At 45.9% G+C, this 19003-nt stretch overlaps 1 protein-coding gene across 2 annotated transcripts in view; it reads right to left on the reverse strand.

Annotated features, from left to right (window-relative positions):
- Gucy2c (guanylate cyclase 2C) overlaps positions 1-19003 on the reverse strand; it is an 80293-nt gene that overhangs the window by 14340 nt on the left and 46950 nt on the right. The window contains exons 14-21 of one of the 2 annotated variants that reach the window (XM_076940696.1): positions 18394-18465; positions 17889-17993; positions 13980-14066; positions 12720-12852; positions 10820-10957; positions 9901-9938; positions 5988-6079; positions 3086-3244 (exon numbers count right to left, since the gene is read on the reverse strand). In XM_076940696.1, coding sequence (XP_076796811.1) covers positions 3086-3244; positions 5988-6079; positions 9901-9938; positions 10820-10957; positions 12720-12852; positions 13980-14066; positions 17889-17993; positions 18394-18465 — 824 coding nt within the window. Of the gene's footprint in view, positions 1-3085; positions 3245-5987; positions 6080-9900; positions 9990-10819; positions 10958-12719; positions 12853-13979; positions 14067-17888; positions 17994-18393; positions 18466-19003 lie in introns of both variants that reach the window. The other variant, XM_034511990.2, reaches the window with a different exon arrangement.

Consider the following 19003-nt stretch of genomic DNA (forward strand, 5'->3'; position numbering starts at 1 on the left):
GCTGGGAGGTGAGACAGCAGTCTATGAGAACAAAGCCCTTATTTTACTTTACTTTGTACAAGTGTTTGCTTGAGTGTGTGTATATGTCCTGCAAGTGTACCTGGTACCTGCAGAGGCCAGAAGAGGGCACCCTCGAGACTGGAGCTAAAGATAGTTGTGAGCTACCATGTGAGTGCTGCAAACTCAGGTCCAAACTCAGGTCCAAACTCAGGTCCAAACTCAGATCCTCTGCAAGAGCAGCAAATGCTCCTAACCGCTGAGCCATATCTCTAGTCCCTAACTCCTTCATTTTATATAGATAAGAAAACAAAGGGCTGAAAAGGAAGTGAGACTTTCCTGTGATCCCATAGCCTGCTTCAGACAGAACTGTTACAAGAACTGAGCAAGCAATGCCTGCCCATCCTATGCGCCATGAGCCATCTACAAACCCAGCCATGTTTGGGGAGATGGAGAAGATGTGGAGGTGACACTAACAATTTCAGAATCCCTGGGGATCGACCAGAAAGCCCACAACCTATTAGCCACGACCTATTAGCCACAGCATTTCCTCTAAGCACTGGAACACACTGAGTGCTTAGAGGAAAGTCTTTTCAAGTGTAGTAACACAATGTCTGCAAAATAACCCTCAATGCTGCGGGTTAGGTTGTGATGTCACATTGTGTGTAAATGGCACACTGTGTGTAGCATGCAAAGAGTTGTGGGGGCCGCAAAAACATAATGATTACACTGGGATTTCTGCCAGTCTGTGCTTTTTATGTTAATATTGAAGGAGGCAAAGAAACTTGAAAATCATGTACTCCTCAGAAAAATTAGTGTTTATAAGTAAGAGAAAGAGAACTTTAGGTGTCGAGCGTGGGTAGCAGGCTGCTCAGAATTTGAAAACAAATTAGATATCTTGGTTTTCTCACAAGAGGAAAACCCATTTACGTTTTCCTAATCTCCTGGGTACCGTTCAGATAACTGCTGAACTGGTGGCTCTCACACAACAGTCTTCAACATTGCTATAAATGTTGCTCTTTGGTTCTTCTGGTCAGCAGCCACTTAATGTTATTTTGTAAATATGAAGTTTCCATAAAGATAAAATATATTTTTCCAGAGTTATAGTAAAGTCTGGCTTCAACCACCTAGCAAAATTATTTGCTATTGGGACAGGAGAGATGGTTCAGCCATTAAGAGTGCTTGCTGCAGCTGGACGGTGGTGGCGCACGCCTTTAATCCCAGCACTTGGGAGGCAGAGGCAGGTGGATTTCTGAGTTCGAGGCCAGCCTGGTCTACAGAGTGAGTTCCAGGACAGCCAAGGCTACACAGAGAAACCCTGTCTCGAAAAATAAAACAAAAACAAAAACAAACAAACAAAAAAAGAAAAAAACAAAAAAGTGCTTGCTGCTTTCACAGAAGACCCGAATTTCATTCCCAGATTCCGTATCAGGGAGCTCACAACCACATATAACTCTAACCGGGCAGATCTGATGGCCTGTGTGGGCAACCATAGTTGAATGTATATAGGCATGCACGCTCATGTACAGACACACATAGACACACACAGACAGACACACAGACAGACAGACACACAGACAGACAGACACACAGACAGACAGACACACAGACAGACAGACACACAGACAGACACACACACACACACACACACACACACACACACAATCTTTTTAAAAGTTGCCATCTCATCTAGCGGTCAAAGTGGCATGTTGAACCAAGCTCATGAAACTTGAGTTGCAGAGGCAGCTGTTTCAGCCCATTGACGTGACACTGTTGGCTAAAACCTCTGATGGTGGAACCCTGGGACGACTGCCAGGCAACCACAGCATCATGTTTGTCAGCGAGGCCTTACTGTCTAGGCAAAGGATTCTGCATGACATAGTAAGTTCATGTGGCTCAGGCAACACACGCCCTCTTGACATAGAGGCGGGTGGTTCTAATGTACTTCCAGAATGCTCTCCCGGTTTGTGTGTGAGCTGGAAGGCTCATGGTCCTGATTCTAGCACTAGGCTTCTCCTAGTCCCAGGGACTGAATGGGGCATGTGTGTGTCCCCTAACCCTTTGCCCAGGTTTATAGAGAAGAAACTACTTTTTATTTGGAAAATAGTCATTAGTACAGATGGAGGTGGATCTGGGTGGAGTTGAGGAAGCAGTAACTGGGAAAAGCCACACTTACTGTGTATACCCCGGCCTGAATGTCATAGGCAAGTGCTGGTTTCTTATCTGCTACCCAAGATACTGAAGGAAGATGGGAGACAGGCTGATCATTTAGGTCCCCTGTCTAAGACTGTTCATAGGTGGTTGGTGGAAGCAAGCTTTGAAGTCAGGTCTCACTGAGCTCAATTTTCGTGGTTTTATCTTTGCACTCAATTAACAGCTTGCCACACGGGAAGAGACCATTGCCTCTTGCTTGTACAAAGCCACGGGCCAGACCATCATGTTGTGATTCCTTGTTTATCTTAACATTACTTGGGAATTTATTTGAATGACAGTGTTCAGAAAACATTAAGCTGTTTGGGGAATTTCAGTATTAATGTCCTCTCTCTTCTGTCCTGATCATGCATCACCAAGTTCATTCATAGATGGCCTGGTGGGCGTCACCCACCTCCTCTCCCACCGACTACTTCTAGTTCTTATGACTTGGACTTTGCCTGTGATGTCAAGAAGAAAAGCAAAGACACTGACACCTGATGCCCGAAAGTCTCACAGCTCACACAGCACAGGCAGACTTGGGTTTCCATCCTGAGACTGAGGACAGACAGTTGGCGACTTGCCTGAAGGTCCAATGAAGGCTTAATGAGGTATTAGAACTCACAGCCCTCTGCTCCATCCGTAATTCTCACAATAACGTCTTTGCTTTAGGAATTCAGAGTGAAATCAGGAGGCTCAGCCAGGCATAAACATCTTTAACCCTGAAGGGTCTCTAAAAGGAAACCATCCTATGCTGTCCCAAACAAACAAAAGCCCCAACCAAATCCAGAACAAAACCAGCAACAGTGAGAGGCGGGCATGTTGAAGGTTTCAGCTGGGAGCAAGGTGCCTGGCTGTGGACGCATGGGAAGCCATGTTTGCAGGAGCCTCGCCTTACCGTGGGAGCAGCATAAAGTTAAGGTGGTCAGCCCTGTCCCTCTCGGCCTTGTACAGCTGAGTCCTTTCCTCCACCAGGTGTTCCAGGTTTCGAGAATACAGCTGTAGACGTCTGATCAACGTGTCCATATAAGATTCATTTTTTTGGTCATGAAAAAGGCTGCAGGTGGTAACAGACAAAGGATTTTTACATATCACAGGGAAGGGACATGAGGGGTCTCACGGTGCTGTGTATATAAAGATATTGCTTAGAGTATCAGCAAAGACATGGAGGAAGGCTCTGAGACACCACAGCCATTCCGTCATCATGATTATGTCATTGACAAGTTCCCACTTCTGCCCTCAGAAGAAGACGGCTTGCTTTGTATGTGTGTGTGTGCGTGTGACTGTGTGTGTTTCTGTGTTTGCTCTGTGTGTGTGTGTAAGAGAGAGAGAGAAAGAGAGAGAGAGAGAGAGAGAGAGAGAGAGAGAGAGAGACAGAAAGAGAGAGAGAAGGAGGGAGAGGGAGAGAGAGACACATTTCTTTGTGTGGCTCTCTGTATGTCTATGTGTGTGTTTGTGTCTCTGTGTATGTCTATTGTATGTGTTTGTGGTTATGTCTCTGTATGTGTCTATGTGTATATGCCTCTGTGTGTATGCATTTGTGTGAGTGTGTGTGTGTGTGTGTGTGTGTGTGAGAGAGAGAGAGAGAGAGAGAGAGAGAGAGAGAGAGAGAGACAGACAGAGCGAGCATGGGTTTGGAGGAGGTCCGAGGACAACGTCGTTGTTTTGGATAAGCACTCAGGTGGCTAGTCTTAATGACATCTCAACTGTCCCAAGAGACAGAATTTTTTTTATAACACGCTCCCAAGGGATTCTTACTTGACCCCACCAGTAAAGGTTAGTTAGGCAGAATGGGATCAGGAGCAAGCCCTGGGAGACAATAGATTTTTTTTTTTTTTCTAAATGAATGGATTCAATTAAAAGTTTCCCCATCTTAACTGTGAATCTTCATCACCTAGGGAACGATTAAAACTCCCAGTGCTAAGTTACACCTCAGACCAGCTACATCAAATGCTCTAGGGTAGAATTAAGGTGCCAGTGTTTCTTAAAGCTCCCCAGGGAACCTCAAATATGCAGCCATGTTTGAGACCCACCAGAGTCAAGGGTAAAGACCAGGGGCCCATGATCTCCATGAGAGTCCTTGTCATTGATACTGCACAATCCTGTCTGACCTTGGTGACAGCCAGGGAAGGAGTGAAAAGGCAAGAACTGAATCTGTTGTCATTTCCTGCTCTATTCAAACAGTGCACAGTTCTGCCAATCAGACCATAGGCTCATCAGCTGAGCTCCCATCTCTGCGTTGGCCTCTCACCTGAGCGGGTATCTGAATCTTAGGACCTAATGACATCTCCAGGAAATCGGGGATGGCAGGAAGGATAGAAACCATCCAACTCACTTCAGTTTGAGGAAGTTGTTAGTGTGTGTGTGTGTGTGTGTGTGTGTGTGTGTGTGTGTGTGTGTGTGTGTGGCTGGTTTGCCCTCTGCCCCCAGCAAGCCAGCATCGTGCCTTCCTTGGTGCTTGGTCTCCCAGTGATCCCACCACTGTCCCTGTCCCCATCTGTAGTGTGTTATCTAAAAGCACACAGCATCTAGAATTGGGTATCGCTGGATAATGGGGTGTAACACCCGCTTTGAACATGAATGCTTTTTTGATTCAGAAAACAAATCTAAAGTGTCTAGGGCCACAGCTGGTGGTTCTGAAGATCTTTAAAAGCTTGTTGACCTCGGGGGCTGGAGAGATGGTTCATAAGAACCTGTTCTATCTCACCAGAGGACCCCAGTTCACCATCTAAGACCTGTGTCAGATGACTCACAGCCTCCTGCAGTCCCAGTCCAGGGTTAGGGGACCTGGGTGACTGCATACACGTGCACAAACCCACACATACACAAATAATTTTAAAAAAATAAAAACTAGATCTTAAAAATATTAAGAACTCTCTAATGTTAAGAACTAATCATCTGGGCCTGGAGAGATGGCTCAGTGGTTAAGAGCACTGGCTGCCCTTCCAGAGGACCTGGGTTTGATTCCCAGCTCCCTCGTGGCAGCTCACACCTTTCTGTAACTTCAGTCCCACGGTCAGATGCCTTTTCTGGCCTCTGTGACCACTGCATACGTACGGCACACAGACATACATGTGAGGAGAAAAACATCTCTCTGTGTGTGTGTGTGTGTGTGTATAAAATAAACTTTTAAAAAGATTACCCAGGAGGAGCATTATAGAATCTCAGGACCCAGGTTACACTTCCAGAAGGGTTCAGAAATTATACATTGAATTAAAATTTATTTCATACAATGTAATGTATTTGACCGTGTTTTTCCCTCTGTCAATTCCTCCCAAATCCTCCCTACCTCCTCATGCACCCCAACTTGTAGGTTCTCTTAGAAACTGTATCTTTTTTTTAGACTTATTAACTTATGTATGTTTGGTACTGAGAAACTGTGCTCCTGAATGCAGCTGCCCAGGGAAGCCAGAAGCATCCTGTCCCTCGGAGCTGGAGTCTCAGGCAGTTGTGACTCTCCTGATGTGGGCTATCGGAACCAACTTGGGTCCTCTGCAAGAGCAGTGTGTGTCTTAACTGATGAACCATCTTTCTTGCCTCTGGAAACTATTTTTAACGATAAAAGGTATGATGTAATATGATGTCATTTGCCCTTCAGTGTTTGACTGTATGAGAGCATGTCCCTGAGAAGTGGTCTTTTTATCTCTGAATCATTTGAATTTTACGTGACAGGTGTTGGTTATAGCCTGAGAATTTTATTGGCACAAACATTTTCATTCCTCGGTAGCACTAAATGTCAACTAGCCAACCATCGTTAAAGAATCCAAAATTGGGAGGAAAGGTAAAAATGTCAGCAATACCCAAATATCTTGGCTAGTGTGCTCTCGATTTTCTTGAAATCTGGCCTCTTTTCTGGATCCTCCTCCCAACAGCTTTTGACAAGTAGATAGACCTGCAAAGATGAAGTGGGCGGGGCTTAGTAGATAGACCTGCAAAGATGAAGTGGGCAGGGCTTAGTAGATAGACCTGCAAAGATGAAGTGGGCGGGGCTTAGTAGATAGACCTGCAAAGATGAAGTGGGCAGGGCTTAGTAGATAGACCTGCAAAGACGAAGTGGGCGGGGCTTAGCTCATGGTGGGGTTGGGTAGGGGAGAATGCTAAACTCCAGGATAGATCTTCATTCTGTCCTCCTTGATGGGCATGATCAGGGCGGGGGATATTTCATAAGGATCTGCCACGATGACTGTGAGAACCAGTCTCCAGCTCTCTTCCTTTCATCTTGTAGACTTTGTCACGGACATTACTACACCCAGTCAGTCTTTGGAGTGCAGTTCCTTAAAATGTGGTAACAGTTTGAATGAGGCTGGGCTTATGGGAGAGATTAAAGGCTCTACAGGAACATGTGGTGTTTATGTGTCAGGGAGGGTAAAAAATAAGTAGGTTCAGGCTGGCGAGATGCGTTAGGTTAATTAAGGTCACACATACACACACACACACACACTGTAATAAACAAAAACTAACATGTCTCAATGGAAACGAAGCAAGTGGGTGTACAGAAGAACAAAGCTTCATGGTTTATTAATCCTAACTGCAGCTGTGAGTCACTCCCCTCAGGACCACACAGAAAACTCCTTGTATGCAGGCCCCACCCCAAGGCATTAATTGATTTGTAAACACATGTGTGTTCTGAATTTTGCATGGGCAAAAGGCAACTGTATTTATGTTTTAAGTTTCCTACATGACAGGGGTGCACAGCTGTAATGGAGAAGTGGCTCAGAGAAGGGGAGAGGAAGAGGAGGTGGAAGGACCTGTGGGGCCATCATCATATCTGCCATCATATTTGTGACTTGACCCAAAAGGGAAGTTGCTGCCATTTATTTATATAAAGTTTACTTTTCACCGTGGTTGGAAACAAGGTGATAAATGATTCGGTACAGGATTCCTCTCCTTGGATTTTATTTGAATCATTCCTGGGAGAGAACTAAGGCCGCAGCTGCCTCTGTTTATCTAGCCTCTGGGTGATGCCCCAGCCTCAGCATGGGTCACACCTCTGAGGAGCAAAGGGGCACTGTTGAGAGATTGGTTTCAGACTTGTTTTCTACTGGGACCAAATACTGGGGCACGAGGTCGAGGTCTTTGCCTAGTTTCCAGTTGCAGATTCATTCAGCAACAGTGATGAATTGTGGATATTGCTTTGGTGAGAAGGCTTTATAAGCCAACAGTATAAATCATCAGCCCTGTCTGTTCTTCCGTGGTGTGGATCCCAGTAACTACAGGTTGAAAAGGTTCAGGGAAAAACTAAATCTGTACCGAACACATTCAATATTATACAACGTGACAATAAACCTTCATAGGATTTACTGTAAAAACCCATAAGGAATGCAGAGCTGATTAAAGGCATCCCTGAGGTTGTAGGTTAAATGCAAATGCCATGCCATCTGATGGTAAGGGGCTCCAGCAGGCAAGGACTGAGGAGGTTGGAGGATCCTGGAATCTTCCTCTTCTTACTGGGGATAAACTGAAAAGATCTGATGATGTGGGGAGGAGTTGAGAAGAAGAGGAGAAAGGGAAATGAGGAGAAACAGAGTGGGAGTGGTTACCTTGTCATGTCCCCTCCCACTCTCCTGTGCCCTCTCCTGTCTCTCAATCCTACTCCTCATCCCTTCCTTTCATTCCTTTCTCTCGCCTCCTCTCTCTTATTTATTTATTTTTTAAAATTTATCTATTTGTTTGGACACACCAGAAGAGGGCATCGGATCTCATTACAGATGGTTGTGAGCCACCGTGTGGTTGCTGGGAATTGAACTAAGGACTGCTGGAAGAGTAGTCAGTGCTTTTAATCACTGAGCCATCTCTCCAGCCCTTTCTTTAATTTACAATGGGGCCCCATGCTGTCTTCAAACTCAAAGTCCTTCTGCCCCAGCCTCCTCAGAGCTGGGATTATAGTATGAGTCACCAAGCCTGACTTCTAAAGGTCTTCTTGAAGGATTGTTTAAGTGTTTCTTCTGGGATTCTAAAATGAAGCATACTTTTTCTCTTTCTTTTCTTCCTTCCTTTCTTTCTTTCTTTCTTTCTTTCTTTCTTTCTTTCTTTCTTTCTTTCTTTCTTTCTTTCTTTCCTGACAAGGTCTCATGTAGCTCTAACTCACTACATAGCTGAGGATGACTTTGAACTCCTGACTGTCTTGTCTCTCCCCCTCAAGTACAGGGATAACAGACATGTGCCACCACACCTAGCTTAGTAAAATGTAAAGTAGAATTTTAAAACAAAACACACTTTCAGTCCTAGCTATTAAATCAGCTGTATCAGAATATTACCTTCATCTCCTTATCTGTGCAGGTGAGAGTTTGTTGTTTTGTAAATGAGACAAAGTCTCATGTACCCAAGGCTGGACCCTGATACCTGATAGTCCCCTCTCTGCCTTCCAAGTGCTGGGTCTGGAGATGTACACACCTATAGGTGGCTCAGATTTCTTTTTAAATCAACAGAACTATCTGTAAGCCCAACACAAACTTCACATATACCTTGCTCTCAAGGTAGACTATGATGTGTGCTTCCACCAGCAGCTCTGCCCTGAGCTGAGGGAGGAGTAGAGCTTGGGAGAAGGGTAAGAAAAAACTGGCCATAGATCCCTGCATCCTCATCCTTGTATCCTATATCACCAAAGAGCCGTCCCTCCTTGCCTGGGAGAGACGATTCCAAGGCTCCCAGTGGATAACTTCAAGTCGGGAGAGTACAGAGCCTGGCACATACTTATTAGATGGACTCAGTAAGTTATAATTATAACCAATGATAAAGTAAAACAATCACAGTAGTACACTAAATTTCCCCTCATCACTGCATATGCGCTTGAGAGCCATTGTTAAGTAATGGGGTCACTTGAGTTCATCATTTAGCTGTAAATCTTTGAGCCTGGGTGCCTGTGATGGCTTGAGTATGCTCAGCCCAGGGAGTGGCACTAGCAGCCTCAGAGGAAGATGTAGAACTCTCGGCTCTGCCTGCCTGGATGCTGCCATGCTCCCAGCTTGATGATGATGGACTGAACCTCTGAACCTGTAAGCCAGCCCCAATTAAATGTCCTTTATAAGACTTGCCTTGGTCATGGTGTCTGTTCACAGCAGTAAAACCCTAACTAAGGCAGTGCCCACCGAGAGACTAACGGGAGGGGAGAATATAACAGAGCAGACATGTTAGATATAGGAATAGCTTCTGTCTCAATAGAACAGAGAAAAATATTGCATGAAGTTTTATCATGCTGAACAACTTGAACTTTATAAATTGTTTATTCTGGAGTTTTCCATTTAGTAATTATGGACCCAAGTGGGTTTTGGTAACTGAACACACACACACACACACACACACACACACACACACAACACACACACACACACACACACACACACACACAACCTATCCAACAAAGAGGGTGATTGTATTTGGCTTTTTCAGATGTGATCATCTGAAAACTCTCGAGCTATGCTATGGGCAATTGTACAGGGTTACCTGCGTGGGTGCACATGGAGTCACTCATGGTCTGATCAGAAGAAGAGGAGACAGAGAGGTAAGAGGATGTGACTGAAGGCAGCGCTCAGAATGGACGGCTACAAAGTGAGAAAAGCCACTAGAAGCTCTCGAAGGAGAAACGGGTCACCTCCAAAGAACCTGGACGCCCTGCAGAGCTTCCAGAACTCTCTTTGCATCCCCCCACCCAGTGTGTGGTGCAGCTTTACAGCAGACAGATCAGATCGCTGAAGACTGGGAAAATCCACTCACCTCCAGCTCCTTCTCCTCTGCCGTTTCCAGGAAGAGATCTGGGCGGAAAGGTTTTATCCCATATGAATTTTCCACTCTGAAAATCTTCTCTGATTGGATGAGAATAATTACATTATGAGAAGACCCCCCCCCCCCAGTGAAGATTGTTAGGCACAGTCTGAGTTGGTTCACTCCTTGACGACCCTTCAGTCCAGTAGGAGTGGGAGAGCCTGTCCACAGACGTGAATGGGGTGGGAGGAGTCTTCTCCCACTTACAACCAGGAGTGGCCTCACTGGTAGATGCTAACACCGAACATCTCAGATTCTACCACTGCCTTCTTTGGGCTTCCCTGGTCCCCTCTCCATACCCTGACTCCTAGATCCTCCCAGCTAACCTCCAAGACAGTCATGAGTTAGTGCACAGTAAACTTTCAGAAAGTGAAGGCCAGAAGAATGGAACAAAGTGTTTTCCTTCAATGAGAAGCAACAAAAAACTAAGCACCGCTTTAAATAAGAGTGAAGCGCTCTGCCGCCTTGCTAGCCTGTGCTAGTCCCGTTGGTGAGCAGGTACCTTGCCTTCTCTGGTCTAGAGGAGAACTGCAGTGCAGGGAAGATTCTTACTGTGTTTGCTTTTTTGAGACAGTGGCTCATGAAGGCCAGGTTGGCTTTAAAGTGGTTTAGAAAGCTGAGGATGGCCTTGAACTCCTGATCCTCCTGCACTCACTGTCCAGGCATGGACCACCAAAGCCAGCAAGTGAAGTGAAGGAAGATTCTTAAACACTGATATGGTTAAGCCCTCTCACACCAAGCCTTTGCAATCCGCATAGAATGCACTACTCAGAAGAGGCTTGACGGGATATGGGGCCGGAGATTTGGGGCTCCGTGAGTCCTGAATGCAGATGGACTGGCTCTGTACCAGGCTGGGGGAGGTCTGACTCACCGTTCTGATCCCGGCAGCTCCGTGTGTAGAAAGTTTCCTTACGAAGGATGATCTCCTGGGCGATGATGCCGAAGCTGTATACGTCTCCTTTCTGAGAGATGGTAGCTTCGCGCAGGTGCTCGGGGGCCGTCCACAGGTCTGTGCGTGAGATACCAACAGGGCAAAGTTGGAGGGAGGTGGTTCTACTTGTGAAAGTTCAGGTAACAGACGTCTGAGATCAGGAGATCCAGCTGAACAATGATAAGGAGGATGTATGTCGTCTGATCAAAAAGCTTTGCTCCTTTGCTTTAAGAACCAGTTTGGCACCCAGCAGATCTTCTATAAGAACTCACTGAGGCTTGAGAGGATGGCTCGGTGAGGAGAGAACTTGTACAAATGTGAGGACCTGAGGTTGGATACCCCAGAACCCATCTGAACACTGGGTGGGTGTGGTGCCTGTCCGCCATTCCAGTGCTTAGAAGGCAGAGACACGTTCCCAGAGGAAGCCGGCTGGTCAGGATGGCTTTATTGACAAGCTCAGGATTTAGTACTGAGATGCCCTCAATGAATAAAGTGGTGTGTCTGAGAAAGGCTCCTGACATAGCCTCAGGCTTCTGCACCAATGAGCAAATACATGCTAGTGTGCACACACATACACACACACATAAATACTGCCCCCGTGCACACATGCAAGCACACTGCATACATATATACATGCTGAAAAGAATACTGTATTTAGTCCAATACCATGTTAAATTTCACAGGCCTGGTGAAATAAAGGTAGGAGTGTGAGTGTGTGTGTGTGTGTGTGTGTGTGCGACATACACACACATATACATATATATAATAAAACTCAAAAAATTGTTAAACAGATTTGGAAATAAGAGCGCTTCATTTCTGGAGCAAGGTCATATGTTGAGATAACTTGGGTTCTAGACTTCTGAGGTGGCTTAGCTGTAACCTTTAATTGAGGCTGAAGGGGAGAGGCTGGCGTGCCTGCTGTCCACACATCTGTGTGACTTCACTGTCCTTTCCTGGCCCCTTCCCACAATCCTGAAGAACAATGAGGCTCTGTTTCACAGGTTGTATACACGCAAGTGCATGTATGTGTGTATGTCTGTCTGTGTATCTTGTCATAGGTAAGTGAATGGTAATGTCTGTACAGGAACAGGGTCTCTGCTCTGTACCCCATCTTCCTGTGCAAAACTCCAGCCTGGGATCACACTCCCATCTCCTACAAGGTTCAATTAGATGGTTCTGTAGGCTCTTCCCGGTCTAGCTTCTACCAGTCTCTAAGTTCCTGGTGCTTTTTCATTAATCTCAAGAGACAGAGCTGAATACTGAGAATGAAGACAACTGTTTAGCTCAAAAAAAACATTCGTGGAGGGGCTGGAGAGGTGGCTCAGTGGTTAAGAGCATTTTCTGTTCTTACAAAGAACAAAAGACTCTAGTTCCAGTGTACATGGCAACTCATAGCCAACTCAGGTCCAGGGATCTGATGCCCTCTTCTGGCCACTGTGAGCACTGCATGCACATGGTACACAGACAGGCATGCAAGCAAAAACACCCATATCCATAACATAAAAAAATACATTTACTAAAAGAAAAAACCATTCGTAGGCTGACAGAGAGGTGTGCTGAAGAAAGAGAGTGTTTCCTGTTTCTGCATCATTTCCTGAACTTTCTATGTGAGTGAGACAGAAATAAAACAAAAACCCAACCAAACAACAAAAACAAGAAAGGAAGAGAGAGAGAGAGAGAGAGAGAGAGAGAGAGAGAGAGAGAGAGAGAGAGAGAAGAGAAGAGAAGAGAAGAGAAGAGAAGAGAAGAGAAGAGAAGAGAAGAGAAGAGAGAAGAAAGGAAGGAAGGAAGGAAGGAAGGAATAAATAAATAAATAAATTCAAGTAAAAGAGGTCCAGACCTTTCTTTGGAGGCAGGATGGAATTGCACCCAAAATCGGTGATCTTCACCACCATGCGGCTGTCCACCACGCAGTTGGTGGACTTCAGACGCCCATGGACTTCAATCTTACTGGAGTGCAGATAGGACATCCCCTGTGATTGTTTTCAGACAGTGGGAAAACAAAGAGAAATCACATGCTTTGACCAAGCGACCTCTTGAAAGAAAGGAGTGACATTTTGAATCTATTTCTCTGCACGTGTGGCTGTACTGTCCAGTTTTAAATTCAGTGCTGTGAACCTCGCTTTAAACGTGTCGTGAAAACCGGAGTGCTTGTGAGGCACAGCTCTGTGATGAGAAAGAAGAAAGGGGAAGTTGAATGCAAACTGCGGCAAGTAGCCGCGTACCATCCAAGACAGGGCTTTGTGGTTACGCATGTGCGTGGGTGGGAAGGTCAAAGGTCAGCCTCTAGCTGTGTTGTTACTCCGGTTCCATCCGCCTTGTTATTTTTTTTCTCAATCAAATTTGTGTTTATTATTGTTCTTATGTGTTCGATGTGTGTGTGCGCGCACATACGTGCATGCACAGCACACGAGGTCAGAGAATGATTGATGTTCAGGAGCTGGTCCTCTCCACTGTGGCTTCTGGGGATTAACTCGCACCGTCGGGCTTGTGTGATTTCACCCACGGGGCTATCTGGAAAGCCCCCACCTTGGGTTTGAGACAGAGCCTTTCACTGGAAACAGAACTTACCAGTTAGGCCAGGCTGATTGGTCAGCAAACCTGAAGTATCTGTCTGTTTCTTCCTCCCAGCGGTGGAATTACGTGTGCCACTTACGTGTGCCACCAGACCTGATACTTACCCCCCCCCCCCCATGGGTTTGGGGATTTGAACTAAGTTCTTCACATTTGAGCAGCAAGTACTTTACCCACTGCGCCATCTAGTCAGCCCTGCTTGTATTGTTTACGTATTTTCACGTCCCGCTTATTTGGACCGTGAACATGTACACATCCCTGGCTCTCTGCTGCCTTAAAAACACAGAGAAGACTACCTTACATTTGTGAAGGAAATGGCTGGACGGAGTCACTCCCTAAAATATAGCAGATTTGGAAGTTATTTCATATGATATTTTATTTGTAACAAATCTATGTGTGAGCACACACACTATCTCATCAAGTCCTGCATACGACACAACCACCATGGCTGCCATCGTACCGAGGACACCAGTGTGGGTGGTGCCCTTTCATTTTCATGAATGTTTCCTGCCCATGTGTCTCTTACCTTAGCAATGTCATTTAAGACAGAGATCTTAAACTCCCAATCCATGAACGTGCCATCAGGGTAGGAAATCGTGTCATTTAACACTTCCTGAACAGGGGAGAAAAACACGCGAGTAAGGAGAAGGGTGACAAGCCACAGGGAAAGTCAGCGCGGAGAGACTGCGAGCCGGGTTATCCAATCGGGCGCTGCCGAGTCAGGAACAAACTGGATGCTGCCACCCTCCTTTTATGATTGCCTACCGTCATGGGTTGTCTGACAGAGCTACAGTCTGAGCAGTGTGATAGGTGATTTTTATTGTGTGACTGTCATATGATGTCCTCACACAAACCTAGAGCCAGGGACCTTCAAAGTCCAGGCCACTGGGCACAAGGCCTGTAAACCACAGATAAGCTTCAGTGCAGAATGGTATTCTCCCCTACACTTGGATACAGAGACACAGACACACAGACACACAGACACACAGAGACACACAGAGACACACAGAGACACACAGAGACACACAGAGACACACAGAGACACACTTTATCTCTCTGTTCTCTCTCTGTGTTCTCTCCTCTCTCTCTCTCTCTCTCTCTCTCTCTCTCTCTCTCTCTCTCTCTCTCTCTCTCCTCCCAAGCTCCTGCTCCCAAGCCCACAAGAAACAAGACAACACAAGGAGAAAAAAAAAAAACAAGTACAATCAAAATGATCTGGGAATCTTAAACAAGAGAATTTCTACCAGTTTGAGGTCAGCCTAGGCTATGTAGTGAGACTCTATCTGAAGAAAGAAAAAGAAAGAGAGGAAGGAAAAAAGGGAGAGAGGAGCTGTATCATGTTTATCATGTTTCTGGCTACAGTATAGTAACCTGAAATGGTGAGAAAGCAAATTATACAGTAAATACATAAACAAGAAACATAACCATTATCAAATATGTACTGTACTTAGGAGGTGGAGGCAGGAAGACCAGAACTTCAAGGGCAGCCTGGGCTACATAGTCAGTTTGGGGTCAGCCTGGGCTATGTGAGACCCTGTCTCAAAACCTCCAAACAAATAAAATAGGCATGGGGTGGGTTTCACCACCAGGTAGGATAGAAAGACAGCTGACTGCCTGGAGACTAGCCTTGGGGAGCCTGACTGAAAAGTTCTGCCCTGCCTACTCCATCTCATGAAGACTGGATAGGTGTGTTTGTTTGTGTCTTAAGACCTCTTGTTTGGAAGCAGGCTCTCCCTTGGGTAGTCCTCAGACCTGGAGGTTCCTATGTAGCTGGCACACAGCACATAGGCAGAACTCCCTGTGAGGCCTTGAAGTTGTGGTTCTCCAGTGTCTGCCTCCTGAGAGCCGGGATTACAGGTGTGGGCTGTGTTGTTAAGCAGGTAGTTGCTCCTGGGAATTCCATCATCAGGCTCATGTCTCTACCCTGTGTTAATTACTTCAATTGGCTTAATTGCTCTGTGTTTTCTTTAAGTCTGCTAAGATCTCTTCCCATAAGAGAGCGCTTGGTTTTCCTAGGAACTGGAAGAAGTTAGGTCTTGAACTAATCTAACATTAGGATGGTTCTTAAAAAGATACAGGGTTTAGTTAAACCAGTAAGCAGTTGTTTTTTCAGTATAACCTGGAGCAAAATATTAACTGCTAACAATTATTCTTATTTTAGGAGGAAAAACTGGCCAGAGTCTGGATTTAATTTAGGTATGACCCCAATAATTCCTCAAGTGGTTCTAGAGTCATAGTCATTTTAGACGATGTTGGAGGGGCTGTGAGGTAAAGACAGATTTGTGAGCGCTGGATGCCTTCCTTTCTTCCCTTGGCCCGCCACTTACCCACTCTAACCTGTTCTCACCTGCCAGCGCAATTCTGTTTTGAATACAAAAAGTATGCATATATCTTTTACAAAACGTGAACGAAATGTGAGAAATATCAACAGGTAGAAAACAAAGCCACCGCTGGTTGATCTGGTCTCTCATTTTGGTATTTGCTTTTTTATTCTTTAATGCATACTCTTAGAAAGCACACAGTCCTGTTCTATAAAATCATATGTACAGGCTTGTGTGCTATTCCCTGGGATGTTTTAGTATTTCTCTCCTTTAAAGGCTGGGGAGAGTTATCATTAGAAATGTTTGTTCGTTTTGTCAGTATCAATTAAAGTGATCACTTTTAGACCTATTGACATGATCATCTGGGGGATGAGGGGATGGTAGCCCGAGTAAACCACTTCCCTGAAAGCCTGAGGATGGGGGCTCAGATGCCTAACACCAACACAAGTGTCAGGCAGTCACAGTGGCCTCTTGTAATCCCAGCGAGGGGAGGCAGAGATGGCCTGGAGCAGGCGGTCAGCTGGCCTATTGAGATTTACAGACTCTGGTTCCAGTGAGAGACCCTCCATCAATATATAAGGTAGGAATGTCAAGGAAGATACCTGCTACCATGCTCTGACCTCCACACTTGTGCGTGTGTGTGCTTGTACAGGCACACACACACACATGCACACGCACAAATACACACACACACACATACACAGAGATCATATTGTTCTGGGATCTTTGCTATAACACATCATCATATTTTTACCACACAGAACTAACCAAATTCTATTGTTAGCATCTTATTTTGGTATACAGCTAGTTTAATATTGCAGTATTTTGTTGGTATTTCTCCATGTACAATCATAACCATAGGTTGTAGTCAGTTGTACGGTCAGTCTTAACTCTAGCCTTGTGTTCAGTGAGTCTGTTTTTTGCATAATAACTGTGTGTGCCATCAGAGCACTCTACAGGGGCCAGGCTTGGTGGTTAGTTCTTTTGTGACCATGACTCAGCCCTGTCTTACTGCCCTTGAAGCTCTGGAGCTGCTTATCCAGAATACCTGAGCCCACCTGACACCCACTGAGTCACCGTCCAGACCATGGGGGTAGGGGTAGGAGTGGGGATGGGGGGAGGGGTGAATGGAGCTGTTTGAGCGTCTTTCTTTTGTGCTTTTAACACAAAAGCAAGTGAGTAATGTGAATCGAGTCTCAAAGCGCTCGCTCCCTCACTCGCCCTCCACCTTTGCTCCTGTGTCCACTCTGCCTCTCCGATTACTTTTGGCTTGTAATGACGTCATAGGACTGAGTGATGTAATCTGATGGCTCTGATCACTTTTTTTTTTTTTTTAAGATTTATTTATTTCATGTATGTGGGTACACTGTTGCTGTCTTCAGACACACCAGAAGAGGGCACCAGACCCTATTACAGATGGTTGTGAGCCACCATGTGGTTGCTGGGAATTGAACTCAGGACCTCTGGCAGAGCAGTCAGTGCTCTTAACCACTGAGCCATCTCTCCAGCCCTCTGATCATTTTTCCTGATGACTCTCTGATGTCATTTCATCGAGTAGAACTCTTTGTTTTGTTTTATGTGTGTAGGACCACAAAGGGCTGCCATGCCCTGGCTGAGACTTTCTGTGTGCTGCTGTCTGCCAAGTAACATTCTGCAGTTTTTCTAAGATCAAAACATCCTGATGTGGGCATGGTGCCCCAGGAAGGGAATTTACATTTGACATCCTATTGCCCCCCAGTTGAGTTTCTGTTTGTGTTTTTCCTTCCCTGGCTTGGTGTATATATTGAACCTGCTCAGTAAAAGCTTTGGCATTCTCTCTTAACAAATGACCGGAGTCTGTGTCTTCCTTTAATCCCCCAGGCCTACGCCCGAGCTCGGTACCCTGGCAGCGCGGGTGCCAACATATATGTATGAACATTTACCTGCGTGTGTATCTGCGCACCGTGTGTGTGTGTGTGTGTGTGTGTGTGTGTGTTACCCACAGAGACCAGAGAGAGTATTAGATCCCCGGGAACTGGAGTTACATGTGGCCCGAGAGCCATATCTCTAGCACGATTTTTTCCTTTTTCATGTAGTGACCACTTAGGTCATCAGAAGTGACTGTGGCTCCTTACCCGGAGGGACCCCCTCTCGCAGTATTCAACCACCCCAAAGATCCTGGTGTCCAGCTTCACGGTGCCGTAGAACTTGGTCAGGTTGTAGTAGTCAGACTGCAGCAACTAGAACAGGACACTAGGCTGTTTATAAAGCAAAGGTGCAGGGTGGGAGGGGTGGGGGGTGCCTGCGTGGAACATTAGGTAGCAGTGCCATGTGCTTCCTTTGAGGTCTTTGGAAAGAAGGATCCCTGTAACAACCAAACTCCAGTCCCCAATTCTTCCCACAGCTTGTCACCCCTACTCAACTACACTGAATAAAATTTTAACTACTTTCAAATAAAGCCAGGGTTATGTCGTATGCCAGGTCAGGCCTCACTCTCCAGCGTCTCTTGGTAGACTGCCCATGAGCCAAGTTGTCCTTTCCTTGCCTGGGGGGATTTTCTGTTAGCTGCAGCATCACTGGGGATCTCAGTGTTTGAATGAAAGGGATTCTGAGGCGTGCCTGCGGCACTCGGGTCCATACCTTGTTCAGTTCTATCTTCTGCTTCTCACTGAAGTTACCATCACTGTGTTTGAGGTCTTTCAGAATTACTTTCTGCCAAGATCAAGTGAGAAAGGGGGACCTGTTGTAGCATGAGTCTTTCCATGGACAAACGGCCACCAACAAACGGAGCCACCGGGAGGCAGGGTGCTGTGCCATCCATTATGTGCGTATTGTGGAAGTTTGCTTGTGGGCTCCGTTACATTGTAAATGTTCTGAAACATTCGTAGTGTTTATTATATCTGTAATGCCTACTAACTGGGATGTGGTAGGCTGGAGTTGGAACTTTTTTGTAGAATGACTGGGGAAAACAGAAGGGAGGGAGGAAGAGAAGGAGAGAACAAGGAAGGAGAGGAATAAAATGAGGAAGGGTGGGAAGGAAGACAAGGAAGGGAGTGTGGAGCCCCCTTAAATGGGATTCTGGGAAATCTAAGGGCTGCCCTGAGTGAGCAGAACCTCACGTCTCCATCATGTTCTCCATGTCTCATAAGAATGCTTCATCGTTCTTCCATGTCCCCAGACCCTGAAGCAGAGCTCTGCTTTCCATGGGAAACCCTGAGTGGCCTCTGCCAGCTTCCTGGGCACCTCTACC

Source organism: Arvicanthis niloticus, chromosome 9, assembly GCF_011762505.2.
Source record: "Arvicanthis niloticus isolate mArvNil1 chromosome 9, mArvNil1.pat.X, whole genome shotgun sequence".
Classification (NCBI taxonomy): domain Eukaryota; kingdom Metazoa; phylum Chordata; class Mammalia; order Rodentia; family Muridae; genus Arvicanthis; species Arvicanthis niloticus.